Source organism: Actinia tenebrosa, unplaced genomic scaffold (genome assembly GCF_029948245.1).
Source record: "Actinia tenebrosa isolate PJP-AT-01 unplaced genomic scaffold, QUT_ActTen_1.0 PGA_scaffold4__44_contigs__length_22323623, whole genome shotgun sequence".
Classification (NCBI taxonomy): Eukaryota; Metazoa; Cnidaria; class Anthozoa; order Actiniaria; family Actiniidae; genus Actinia; species Actinia tenebrosa.
In genome coordinates this window covers 17,478,426-17,492,566 of record NW_028292581.1, presented here as the reverse complement: position 1 = coordinate 17,492,566, position 14,141 = coordinate 17,478,426, and the positions used below count along the sequence as shown (strand labels likewise).

Sequence of the window (14,141 nt, the reverse complement as noted above, 5' to 3'; positions counted from 1 at the left end):
TACTCGAATGAATGTTTCAATGCCATTTGAAGTACAGGGCCGTAACCATTGATTTTGTCTTCGCTATAATAATAAATCATGGTTTAATAAAGTAAGCCACCTAAAAAGCAGCTACAAAGCTGACACCGGCAAGGATTATGCGTAGATTCCGGGGGGGGACTCCGGGAAAAAAGTACCGGGCATGCTCGTAAGATGGAAATTTTCAAAAAGACCCCTAAAAGATACCGGTAGTCTTTAAAAAAGGGCGTGACTGAATGATTTTTAACCCCTAAGAGATACCACAACAAATAATATTAAATTTTATATAAAAAGCGCCTAGGATAAGCCATATCGATGCGTGCTTCTCTCCTTTTCCGACACCCTAAATGATACCAGAAATACTGATTTTCAAAAATTCGCATTTAACACCCTAAAAGATACCAAATCGCGAATTTTTACCCCTATAAGAGATACGACGAGCATCCCCGGTACTTTTTTCCCGGAGTCCCCCCTACCCGGGGCGTAGATACATTTTGACATGTTTGAACTTCTTGATTACTATTGATGGACTTGAGATCGTTAACCAGTTACATTCTCAAACTGCAGTTTGTATCTAAAGCTTTACTTGTTTAAAATGATATGTTTCCCGTGAGCCTCAGGGGTCTCAGCTCTGTAGGTTTTCGGTGACAAACTTTATTCAAGTAAGTATATATTGTGGTTCAAAACCGGTTTTCTTTTTGTTAAAAATAATGATAATGATGTACAGTTGTATATACAGAAACTGAGACCCACTAGAGGTATTTACCTACAACCATCTCTTCCAGTTCACACGTACAACATGATTGACACTTCTATTTGTTTTGCAGACGTTATGTCATGAACAAAGACACCAATAGAGACAAACAAGACCTATCAGCACTGGTCACGTGTTCAAGACCTGAGATGGGCGTGGTCACGGATCTCTTATCCGTCATCTTAAGGTAAGATGATCTTTCGGGCTTCCTGTGGTAAACAACGGGTAGGAAACAGCTGATTTGACCTTCAGAACAATTTCAAATTCAACCAATCAGAATTGAGGATTCTGGTTTTTTTTTTTTGTTTTTTTTATTAGCATTTTCTATTATTTTGCCAAGTTGAACTCAGGGCTGAATACCATTTCAATCAAAAAGAGAAATTTACATTGTACTCTGCTTGGAAAATCCTAACCCAAGATAGCTGACCCATAATTCCTTTCCAGCTGAGCGGTGAATTTTGTTTTAGCCAATCACAGCGAATTTACCTGTTTTGCCGCCAGCCCTCATTCCCAGGTTACTGTAACCCAAGTTTTACGTATTTTGCTGTTTTCTTTTGACTAAAATATTTTATACGTGTCGACAAGAAGCAGAAATATGGAAGGAGGAATGAAAACAATTGCACTTTACTGCTACGTTTCCAAAAATGCTTAGGGCCAGTCGTTTTGTCCACTCGTGCTTTGTTTCCCCGTTCACAGCTATGCTGGTTTAGTGAATGTGGTCAACTCAGATGAAGGATATGAGCGAGCAGAAGGCAATTATTATTAATCATCATTATAATATATTATTCTTTTTCTCCATTTAGGGGTCTTTTGTACGACGAAAGTTTCCACAAAAGCCTAAAGGAGCTATCAAACGAACCCGTGCCGTACTTCCGACAGCTGTGCGAGACTCCCTTTACCCTCGACGAACCGACCTCTAGACCTTCCTCTGCTGGGAGCAGTGACAAAGATGTAGCAGCCAAACCTAAAGAAGAAACGCCGCTCTCCAGAAAGGTATGGTTAAAACCTAACCTGCTAAATACCACAAGACAATCTGTGAGTTTACCGAACTGACTTTGATCAGCCCAGAGGTTGTTTCACTGTTCGATCTGTGAGTTATAGTCGTGCCCTGACTTAGATCAGCCCAGAGGTTGTTTCAGGGTTCGATCTGTGAGTTAGCTGTGCCCTGACTTAGATCAACCCAGAGGTTGTTTCAGGGTTCAATATGCGAGTTACCCGTGCCCTGACTAAGATCAGCCCAGAGGTTGTTTCAGGGTTCAATCTGCGAGTTATCCGTGCCCTGACTTAGATCAGCCAAGAGCTTGCTTCAGGGTTCTGACTTGGATCGGCCCAGAAGTTGTTTAGGGTTCTGACTTTGATGAGCCCAGAGGTTGTTTCAAGGTTTCCATAAAATTTGCAGATTCAGTTTGAAACGTCTGTCAAATTTAAAAAGAAAAATCGTTTTCTAATTGAAACAGGATACACAAGCGTTACTCATAAGTACTAGCCACGAATTGGACGATAGAGCCATCACCAAGACCCACGAGATTATGCAAAGATCTGGTTCAGCGTTGTCTGTGGTAGAGTATCTGAAAGACCAACACTTGGATCCGGAATGGAAATCGACACAGAGACAGAAGGCTCGAAGGTAAATATTTACTCTTAAAATACTAAAAACGTCCTCGTTTTCCATTAGAAACGAATTCGCGAAACCGTCCTTCCTCCCCCCCCTTCTCTACCTCCACTAAGAACAATATAGTGTACAACACGCTACTTTGCTAAAGCAAATTTTCTCTCGTTCCTGTTTACTCAGGAGGCAAAATATCAGAAATTGTTTTCAAATGAATGAGACAAAATGCAGCCGTTCCACACCACACCATTTTGTTCCCTGAGTAACTTGTTTTGAAATTAGAATAATTGGTTAAATTCCTTCCCCTAGGGCTAAGTTGGTGATGGTGTTGTTGTTTTTTTTTTTGTTGTTGTTTTTTTTATTTTTTGTTTTCCCTATTAAAAAAATAAAATAAGAATAATGGCAATTCTTATATAGTGCATTTCATAATCCAAATGCGCTTTACAATGATTATTTTCGAGAGACTTGACGGACTGCTATTACGCCCCTTATAGTACACTCAACAAAATTACTCGACTCTGATTGGTCGAGAGGAGTACAATTATAGCGTTAATTGTACTCCGTAGGAGTACCGAATTAAGTCGCTATGGCAACACGGCCAAAACAATATCAAAACAATTATTTTCTATCATTTTGTATTTAAAAAACATATAAATAAAATTTTAAAGCCGTAAGAACTAATCTTTTTTATGCATTTCAGCTGCACGATGGACTGAAAATCGGCCGCCAAATAGACAAAGATGAACGGCGTCGATGCGCATTTTTTACTGAAATTTTGTTGAGTGAACTATAAACAAAAAATCACACGATCTTCTCGTACAATTAGGAATTAATAGACACTTGTAATGTTTTGAAAGTTCTTTAATTGCACTCGCCTTTTTCCTATACAAATTGCAGCAATGCAATTTACAATACAATCATGAGTGTTTGTTAGTAACAGATGCCCCCAAGGCCGGGCTGTTGCACCAAGCGACGATCCCCTACTCTTGCACGAATAATACAGCAGAATCTTTAACGTCCACTTTATTTATGGGGTTAGAGGGTGTAAGCAGACGGGACCTCCGGTTTTACTTGTTAGTGATCCTGTAGTCTTCCCCGTAGCTTCTTAGTGATCTGTAGTCTTCCCCGTAGCTTCTTAGTGGTCCTGTAGTCTTCCCCGTAGCTTCTTAGTGATCCTGTAGTCTTCCCCGTAGCTTCTTAGTGATCTGTAGTCTTCCCCGTAGCTTCTTAGTGATCTGTAGTCTTCCCCGTAGCTTCTTAGTGATCCTGTAGTCTTCCCCGTAGCTTCTTAGTGATCCTGTAGTCTTCCCCGTAGCTTCTTAGTGATCCTGTAGTCTTCCCCGTAGCTTCTTAGTGATCCTGTAGTCTTCCCCGTAGCTTCTTAGTGATCCTGTAGTCTTCCCCGTAGCTTCTTAGTGATCTGTAGTCTTCCCCGTAGCTTCTTAGTGATCTGTAGTCTTCCCCGTAGCTTCTTAGTGATCTGTAGTCTTCCCCGTAGCTTCTTAGTGATCTGTAGTCTTCCCCGTAGCTTCTTAGTGATCTGTAGTCTTCCCCGTAGCTTCTTAGTAATCTGTAGTCTTCCCCGTAGCTTCTTAGTGATCTGTAGTCTTCCCCGTAGCTTCTTAGTAATCTGTAGTCTTCCCCGTAGCTTCTTAGTGATCTGTAGTCTTCCCCGTAGCTTCTTAGTGATCCTGTAAACTTCCCGTAGTGTTCTTAGTGTCGTCACGCGTTGATCTGTAAATTTTCTTTTCAGCTTCCCAGAATGTCAATCATTAATCGAAGCAGTGCTCGAAAACACTCTCCACAACATCGTAACCGAAGCGAGTCGTGCGGAGGTGAATCTGTGCGCCCGCCCTCGAGTCATCGCATTACCACCCAGTCGATTACAGCAGAGAACTCGGACTCCAAAATGACGCTTGTAGAGGTTATTAATCGACTCCTAATTATAAAATATATAAGTTATTTAACACACGTTTTGATCAACACTAGTAGCTTGTTATTGGTTCTTGATCACCCTACTGTGATGCTACCGCTACCTAAAGTCTATAAGTTATTTAACACACGTTTTGATCAACACTAGTAGCTTGTTATTGGTTTTTGATCGCCCTACTGTGATGCTACCGCTATGAACTCAAATAGAATTATATATATATTTTTTAACAAACATTTTGTCAAAGAAAAAACCACCTTAAAGCAGTTGTTCTACGGCGTATGATTTGCAATTTTGTGCATTGGTGTAAACAAGTACGCGTGTAAGTGTAAATAAAGAACATTTGTTAATTTTTATTATTGTTTTACTTACTATACATGGGTTGCCTTGTGCGTGAATGTCTTATCTTTGTCTGATTTAAAGTCATGTCTGGTGTTTGTCTGAGTCACAGAGCGCGCGTAATCTAAACAAGACTGAGCGCGCATTTCTGGTGTTTGTCTGAGTCACAGAGCGCGCGTAATCTAAACGACTGAGCGCGCATGTCTGGTGTTTGTCCGAGTCACAGAACGCGCGTAATCTAAAGAAGACTGAGCGCGCATTTCTGGTGTTTGTCTGAGTCACAGAGCGCGCGTAATCTAAACGACTGAGCGCGCATGTCTGGTGTTTGTCCGAGTCACAGAGCGCGCGTAATCTAAACAAGACTGAGCGCGCATGTCTGGTGTTTGTCTGAGTCACAGAGCGCGCGAAATCTAAAGAAGACTGAGCGCGCATGTCTGGTGTTTGTCTAAGTCACAGAGCGCGCGTGATCTAAACAAGACCGAGCGTGCGTGTCTGGTGTTTGTCCGAGTCACAGAGCGCGCGTAATCTAAAGAAGACTGAGCGTGCATATCTGGTCTTTGTCTGAGTCACAGGGGGGCTCATGACTTTTTCTTTCGAGGAGATAAGATAACGTAATGAATAATTCGACAATTCTTGTTAGAAGAAAGATTTCTTTCTTTCATCTATTATTTTACAATACATTACTCTATACGTATTATAAAAAAAGATTTATTATTGGAATAAATACCAGTGCAGATAGTCAGGCATAATATATTTGCATATGAAAAAATACCTTGAGTTAATGAATACAAGAACTATCATTTATAGCAGTCAGATATTTCAACTTATTCAAAGACTCAAATGCTCTCTTGTATATTTGGCTTTGTGTTATGAATTATCTGATTGAGTGATAGCAACTATTTAGTATAGGAAATAGACCTCCTTGGCTCTGACGTAATGTTTTCCATTTCAGACCACGTCATTCCCTAGAATATCATTTCTTTGTTTAAGGTTTGCGTTCGGTTGCACACGAGAAGACACCTGAATATGGAAACAACTCAAACAAAGAATATTATTCTCAAGGGAATGACAGTTGGTCTGAAATGGGACAACATTACGCTCAAGCGCTCCAGAGCCGATGAGGTCTATCGCACGATCTTCTCGTACAATTTGGGATTTATAGCTACGAGTGATGATTTGAAAATTTCCAAAATTGGACGAGCCGTGATTTTGTCTTTATAACACAGGCAACAAAATTGAGCAACGTAATTAGGACTCTATAGAGTACAATTTGGGAATTAATTGTGCAGAATCGAGTAATTTTGTAATTTTATCACAAGTCACTTTATAGCTACTATTTCTCAGAATCAACTTTGTTTTCATTTCATGGTTTTGCTGCATGTGCCGCATAATATAAATATGTTTTGTAAGTTAAAAACAATATATATATTCTTTCTTATGTGGTTACGATAGCAATAGGCCCTTTGCAGTTAATGGTCACGTGTCTGTTCTGGACAGCAAAATTAATTTTTAAATTGGTGATTCTTTTTAGCTACTTGTAAAGAACTGAATGAAACGATGTGTAACCAGTGTGTTACGAAATGCAGTTTTATTACAATCTCTCAAAACAGGTTGTAGAAAGTTTGTTTGCTCTCCAGTAAATTTCACCCATGGGAATCAAAATGTTCGTTCATTTGCTCTCAGTGAAATAATCAGCACGTGATTACCGAGCTGCTATAAAGGGCCTATTCACCATTTTCCATACATCGGATCATTGGTCAAACACAAAGCATTCATTCGAGGTTGCAAGGTTCAAATTTGAATTATCCTTTGAAAGTACCTTGGCGCCTCGCTTGAGCGCTTTGTGTTTGACCAGTGAACCAATGTATGGAAAATGGTTAATTGGATAAGTACTCAGATGGAGTGTGGAGTCTCTTCTCGACCAATCATAATCGAGTAATTTTGTTGAGTGTACTTTGATATATTTAAAAACATTAATGACTCAGTGATACAAAGCATCCTTGTAGTGGTAGTAAATACTATCAAGCAAAGAGCCTATTTCGTTTAGGTCTAGGGCAAACGTCGAGCTTTCCATGCACCGAACTCATTAAAAACAATGGATATCAGGTGATAATGAGGCGGCATTCTTTGATGTAATTAAGTTCGGTGCATGGAAAGTTCAACGTTTGCCCTAGGCCTTAGTCGGTTTTACTCAGACTGTTTCTAGTAGTCAATGTGTAATAGAGTTCAAACAATATAACTGTGAAACTTTAGGAATACTAAATAGCACAATTTCATGGAAATTCCATTGTTTTCTATTGTTTAACTAGCACTATTTTGTAATATTTAGTAATTAGTGTTTCAGGGATTAATTGCTTGAACTCTAGTCAAATAGACACAAAAGAAAACGATGAAAGTAAGATCTGCTAACCTCTATTAGTATACTAACTATTTCACGTTATGAGGTAAATCATTCTAATTCCTAGTTAAACAATATTTAATCTCATAATTGGCCAAAAGCAGGCATTTAATTAAATCCAAGTTATAGTATAGTAGTAATAAATTATGCGTTCGGTGTGTGCAATGAAATAGAGAGAATATAAAAAATCCAAGTTCATTAATTTCATTTTTGAGACCTAAAAAACGTTAAGTATACATTCTAATTGATAAGAAAAAAGTAAATTGTCCTTCAAAGTTTTGAAGGTAAAATAATATTTTTCTAATAAGAAATAATATTTTTCTAATAGGAAATCAATTTTTTTTCTATCAAGAAAAAAATAAATTGTACTTCAAAGTTTTGAAGGTAAAATAATATTTTTCTTGTCATTCTTGAATTTTACTCCAGGTCGATCCTTCATAACCTTTTCCAATGCAATACATATGTACTCCAAATACCATAAGGGAACTTTCTTATGTACAGGCAAATACAAAACATGATCAATAAGGTACTCTGCATTGTATGGGTATAAAATATCTTTGGAATTCTTTGAAGTACACTTGGTATGCTTGAGAGTCTTCTTCTGAGAGTCTTTTTCTTTTCCAACAAACACGGTAGAAGTGGAATAATTCGCTGGTGAATTTGCAGCTAAGTTTTGTTGGGTGACAGCAGTGGTCGAGAAAGTTTCGCAATAGTTCGGACTTGAAAATGATTGGCTTACACCAGCTGCTACTTCAGGAGAGGTGCTGAAGTCATTTTCTACATGACAATCCTGAGCTGGCAAAAGCTTTTTCGCAAATCTTTCCTCATCATTTTGGTCTGTACTGCTGCTTGTAGCTTCCTTGGAAGTAGGGGTTTTGTAGACTGTGCGTAACTGTGTTGCACCTTGGTATGCTTCTATTCCTTCTTTAGCAAGTGCTTTCATGACTTCAAAAGGATTATCCTTAAAAAAGCCAAAGTTACCAATGTTAGGCAATTCAATAAATAAATAAATAAAAATTAAACAAATCTCTTTATTCAAGAGACTAGTGGTTCTAGCGCTTTTGCACTAATTTGGGGCACTTTTATTAATATCTTCTTTACTATTAGCCTGTCCTTTCTTACAACAGAATACTTCCCATACAACATCTGCCATGACTGTTTACATACTGTATACGTTGTCATAACACCCATGTATTATTAGTAGTATTATTATTACCGGGAAGCGCAGGTGGCGTGTGCTGCTAATGCGCCACCTCTCTCCATGCGACCTGAGCTCGAGTCCTGCCGATCTCAATGTTGCATGTGAGTAGAGTTGTTTGCTGGTTTTCTCCAGTGCTTCGAGAGTTTTTCTCCAGGTTCTCTGGTTTTCCTCCCTCCTCAAAAATCAACTGCTAAATTCTAATTCAATCTCTGGGCTTTCACTTAGTTTGGAGCCTAGCTCTGTTGTGAAAACGAAAGCGAAAGCTTTGTAGATTATTATGAACAGACTTAATCCAGTAATTTCCAAATTCAGCCCATGTGCTATTCCCTTGGTTGACTATCATTCCTTTCTTTACTAGAAACCCAGGGATAACGATTTGAATGTCGATTTAACAAAGAATCTTAATTTCAAATAATGACACATGGTTTGGTCGAAAATGAGTAAATACTGTAGCATTCTGGATCAAGCCCTTATTATAGCAGTTTTGGATCTTACGTGAACTTGTAGCTGCTTGCTGAAATTTGGTTTTTCACTGCCATCAATTAAAATAAATCATTTGGCACCTTTTGCATTTTTGACTGGCAGCAGTGAAAAAACAAATTCCAATGGGCAACCTGCAGCTACTGAATTGGCATAGATATGAATTTTGCATAGATATGAAAATTGCAGTTATGATGTCTGTTAATTTGTCAAAACTTTCTTGAGTACAATTTGGAATTTAAAGGTAGGAGTGATGTTTTGAAAGTGTTCAAAATTGGACGAGCCTTTAGGCAAGTCTAATTTGAGAACTTTTAAAACATTACAAGTATCTATAAATTCTGAATTGCACGAGAAGATTGTGCGATTTGTTGTTCATAATATACTTAACAACATTAAGTGACTTAATTAGGACTCTACAGAGTACAATTTGGGATTTAATTGTACTCCTCTTGTCCAATCAAAATCCAGAAATTTTGTTGAGTGTATCATAAAAAACAAAAATCTTTTAAAATTTATAGAAATCCATAAACTTACAACAACAATTGGAAACAGCCAGTAGTTGATAACACGAGACTTCTTCCCAGGCATGAAAACATTATCTGGTAAATTGTCTCCCACAAAGTCGCCCTTCATTTTCACAATGTCAAATTCTCTTTCATTAACATTCGACAGAACATCAAACATGACCTTTAGTAATGCGGCAGAAGGCTGAAGTCGTAGCTGAGGAAAAATTTGACCCGGATATCCTCTTAAAAAAGAAATAAACACCTCTTTATACTCCCAGCCGAGCAGGTTCATGAGTCTTACAATGCCCCATTGTAAATATGAACTGTTCAATGCCAAGGTTATAGCAGAGTATTTCAACAACTTTTGAAGGAAAAAAACGTGACTCTGAACAGGATATGACCCTAGTTTGGCTCTCATCTTTCTCAAAAGTTCAATATTCTTGACATTTACGATTGCTCCACCCAAACAAGTGGAATACTTAATCAGTCCAAAGCTATAAAAGACAAGATCAGAATTTTCATTTCCTTTACTTTTGAAGCCTTGAAAGCATTCAGCACAATCCTCGAGAACAAATAACCCCCGGCTATGAGCTATACTGATGATTTTATCCATCTCAATCCATTTTCCATAAATATGGGCTGCTAAGATAGCAACTGTTTTGTCTGTTATTGCTAATTCTAGAAGCTCTTCCTTGGGGCCAAGAGTTTCAAGGTCAATATCAACAGTTACGACATTAATTCCATAGGATTCCACAATGCTTGGCATATCAGGAATGTTAATGGCAGTGAATATGATTTCAGAGCCTCTTGGGAAGTTCATTGTAGCTAGAAAAAGATCCAAGCCACTACGAACTGATGTGCAAGCCAGAAATTTATCAGTTCCACCAAAAAGGTCTTCTACTTGACTTTGAAGTTGTTTCCTATCCAAATTAGAAATTAGATTCATGTAGGCTGAAAAGATGTTCCGCCAAGCTATGTCTGAAGCAAAACAAAAAAACAAAACAACATGTTAAAAAGATCTGTAAAATGAAGGTAAAGAAAAGAAAAGCCAAGATTTACTGACAAAAGCACAAATTTTGCCAAGATAAATAAATGTGGGCACTTTTCAGGCCTGATAAGATTTAAACATCATATCAAAGTTTTGTCAAAAGATTAACCACTAAGTGATAAATTTACAGTAAATTGTACAAGAGAACAATTGAACTGCTTGTGTGCAAACAAGTTTGTATAATTCATACACGCAATAATGTTGTAAAATACATTAATGAAGCATTATTTTATACCTTTTCGTATTATATAGTCCACATATATAAAACAAAACTAGCAATAATACCAACAAAACAATGTAGCAATGCAGAAAGGTGACACAGTGTATATCAGCTTTCTTTTAAACAGAAAGGTGACTCAGTGTATATCAAATAATAATAAATAAATAAATAATAAATGGGATTTAACAGTGGCATTTCTACAGAGTAGCTATTCATCCACTGACTGTAATTCCAATTGTAATTTACGAGTTGAGCTTTCTTTCACACAGAAAGGTGACATGGTGTATATCAGCTTTCTTTCACACAGAAAGGTGACACAGTGTATATTGGCTTTCTTTCACACAGAAAGGTGACACAGTGTATACTGGCTTTCTTTCACACAGAAAGGTGACACAGTGTATACTGGCTTTCTTTCACACAGAAAGGTGACATGGTGTATACTGGCTTTCTTTCACACAGAAAGGTGACACAGTGCATACTGGCTTTCTTTCACACAGAAAGGTGACATGGTGTATACTGGCTTTCTTTCACACAGAAAGGTGACATGGTGACTACACTGGCTTTCTTTCACACAGAAAGGTGACATGGTGACTACACTGGCTTTCTTTCACACAGAAAGGTGACATGGTGACTACACTGGCTTTCTTTCACACAGAAAGGTGACATGGTGTATACTGGCTTTCTTTCACACAGAAAGGTGACATGGTGTATACTGGCTTTCTTTCACACAGAAAGGTGACATGGTGTATACTGGCTTTCTTTCACACAGAAAGGTGACATGGTGTACACTGGCTTTCTTTCACACAAAAAGGTGACGTGGTGTATACTGGCATTCTTTCACACAGAAAGGTGACATAGCGTATACTGGCATTCTTTCACACAGAAAGGTGACATAGCGTATACTGGCATTTTTTCACACAGAAAGGAGACACAGTGTATACCAGCTTTCTTTCACACAGAAAGGTGATATGGTGTATACTCTGGCATTCTTTCACACAGAATGGTGACATGGTGCATACTGGCTTTCTTTCACACAGAAAGGTGACACAGTGTATACCAGCTTTCTCTTTTTCCTAGTAATTTTGTTAATCTCTTCTATAGTTTATAGCTTATTGTAGAGGGCCACAGGTTTTTTAGCATAGTTTTTGCTATTTAGTGCCACCCTCGTTAAATAAAGGATTTTAAATAAACACATATCGAATGATGTTATTTCATAAAATGGCAAGTAAATATGTTTGTTGTAGAACATAAAAGCATACATTTTTCAACTTTTTCATTTTATTCCAAACTGTGAAACGTCTTCTTGGCTAACCCAGGTCAGAGCATAGCTAATTAACAGATCGAAATTGCCTGTTAGGTTTTGTAGAGGGAAGCAAACCACAGAACCTGAACAAAACCTCTATGATTCAAAGAAATCAGACCTAACAAACTCTACTCAAATGTGATACAGTGAACCAGAGACCCCTGACCTGGGAGGCAAATGCATTTCCACTTTACCTCCCTTGATTCCCAGTGGTATGAAAAATTGCAATTTTTGAAAAATTCATGCTGTGCTGATATATCCTCAAAAATCAACCACACCCTAAATCCATTGTTTAATGTAGGTTCATAAATTCGGCAGAAAACCCAGATTCTCAAAGCCGGTGGGAATTGATATCAACAGGGTAGAGCGGGGCTGAATTATAAACACGGGATAGGTTTTTAATTACACGGATATATTGTAAGCACTCTATTTCCAAAAGAACAAAGCAACAGTATCCTACCACTCTGAATTCACTATTACTTAGTATTTCCTGTTTTGTGTCGAAACAATGGGATTTAGGGCTTAGTTGATATTTTAAACCAGTTCTAAGCGGCCCTCAGTCTTGAATTCTAATGCAAAACCAAGCCCGTCCGTTTGAACCTTTATTTATAGACCCCCTGGAGGAATATTGTTCTCTTCTTATTCAAATTCATTCACTTGTCCCCCAGAACAAATCCTCTGGGACTCAGTGCAAGGGGTCTATACCTTACTTTTGCATTAAAAAATTCTGCATTGTGCAATAATTAACGATATTCGCCTCAGGCTTAGTGAATATAGATAGGGGAATATTTATGAGTCTTTGAGCGGTGAGGTAAATATTCCCCTATACTCACTGAGCCTGGGGTTACTATTTGTTTTAGTATTTCTAACACAAGTGAATTTTAAAAAAATATTTCCCAATTCAAGGGGAAAAATAATAAAAAAGAGTACAATTTTGCTATGATTTGGTTAAAAGATTTAGCTTAAATTAAGTTTAGTGAGAGATAATTTTACTTACCTACATACAAACACCCATACGTTTGAGGCCAATACTTATTCAAAGCCATTGATAGTATATCGTTTCAGCAGCTCCGTCTCTTTAGTAGTCGTGGTTAATGTTGTGCCATAAAGATTATTGTGAGTCAACCAAACTCTGTTGGAGTTTTCGGTTAAAATCAGTGATGGAACGCTAGGTTTACAACTACACCCATTGTGGTATCAGCACTCGCACAGACCACGAATAGGAATCTTTTTCAAACTCAGTGAAATTTCAGCGAAGGCAGAAGTCAAATAAACAAAGCCATATGTATTCAGAAAGCCTTGATTCCTCGAGACCAAGTCACCGGCATCGTTCAAACCACAGAATCAGATACAGTGATGTTCATCGAAATGTTATTCTAAAGTTTTGACAACCAGACTTTAAGCCACACTTGTCGACACAGAATTTAGGGAATTCTTGCGAAATATGGCCGAATAACAACAACGTTATTTGGAATAATATCATACGTAGACCAGACACAGGTATCAGAGGGTGTTTCGCTTTAAATAATGAATCAATATGAATTATTAATTTAAGAAGAAAACCCACCCTCCTTGGTTCGATGGACGCCCTAAGCACGCACGGCATGCTGGGAACAATCTCTTTTCCTTTTCCTTTCCTTTAGATCTTTTTGTTTCTTTTAGAACAAGTAGCAATTTTCGAGAGTAGAAAATTACTTCTTAAATTAAAACAGGTTAACATTTTGTTAGGCCTCTTCTACAAAAGACAGCAAATTTGACTAAAATTTACTGGAAAATAATTAAGCAACACATATGTAAAAACTTAAGACGTGCCCGTTTGCATCATCCTTGCACCCTTTCTATTTATAAGCTATCTATAATTTAATAACAAAAATACTATTCCGTAAAAATTATTAAGATTATCATTGCGCTTTGTCCAAACTGGGCTTCCTGTGTTCACGGCTTCGTTTAAATGTGACAAGCCATTCATAATTTTAAACGATATTTTTCCAAATGAAGGCGATCTCACTTCAAAAGTGCCAAATTTATTTCCTCATTCCCTATTAACTCTTACTCATGCTATCACTTAATAAATCGAAAATAAACTAGTTTATAATTCAAAAATAAACTAGTTTTCACCCAAATATTATTTTAATTATTCAAAGGAACTATTTTGTTTCTCCGCAAGTAATATTGATAAAACTCTTCGCGCTAAACTATCTGATAACTTTTGAATGGTAAATCAGTCACATTGAAGTGCTTAATGGTTCAGCTACACATTTATATATTTTGGTTTTTTTTTTTCTTCTCTCTCACTTTTTTATAGCGGAGCGCAGTCGTGACGTCACGAAATTGT

The 14,141-nt window shown here is 37.6% G+C and overlaps 2 protein-coding genes across 2 annotated transcripts in view; one reads left to right on the top strand and one right to left on the bottom strand.

Moving 5' to 3' along the window:
• The window catches only part of LOC116306199 (cilia- and flagella-associated protein 65), a 30,297-nt gene extending 25,630 nt beyond the window's left edge, over positions 1-4,667 (top strand). The window contains exons 46-49 of the mRNA XM_089036944.1: positions 846-959; positions 1,576-1,765; positions 2,230-2,399; positions 4,135-4,667. Coding sequence (XP_088893070.1) covers positions 846-959; positions 1,576-1,765; positions 2,230-2,399; positions 4,135-4,294 — 634 coding nt within the window. The 3' untranslated portion in view covers positions 4,295-4,667. The remainder of the gene's footprint in view (positions 1-845; positions 960-1,575; positions 1,766-2,229; positions 2,400-4,134) is intronic.
• A 677-nt stretch (positions 4,668-5,344) lies between these two features.
• LOC116306202 (uncharacterized) lies at positions 5,345-13,387 on the bottom strand. Its single transcript, XM_031716254.2, has 3 exons — positions 12,804-13,387; positions 9,264-10,213; positions 5,345-8,009 (listed from the first exon to the last, which is right to left on the bottom strand). The coding sequence occupies exons 1-3, from the start codon at positions 12,850-12,852 to the stop codon at positions 7,419-7,421; spliced, it is 1,590 nt and encodes a 529-aa protein (XP_031572114.2). The 5' UTR covers positions 12,853-13,387; the 3' UTR covers positions 5,345-7,418.
• Between the last annotated feature and the right edge of the window lie 754 nt (positions 13,388-14,141).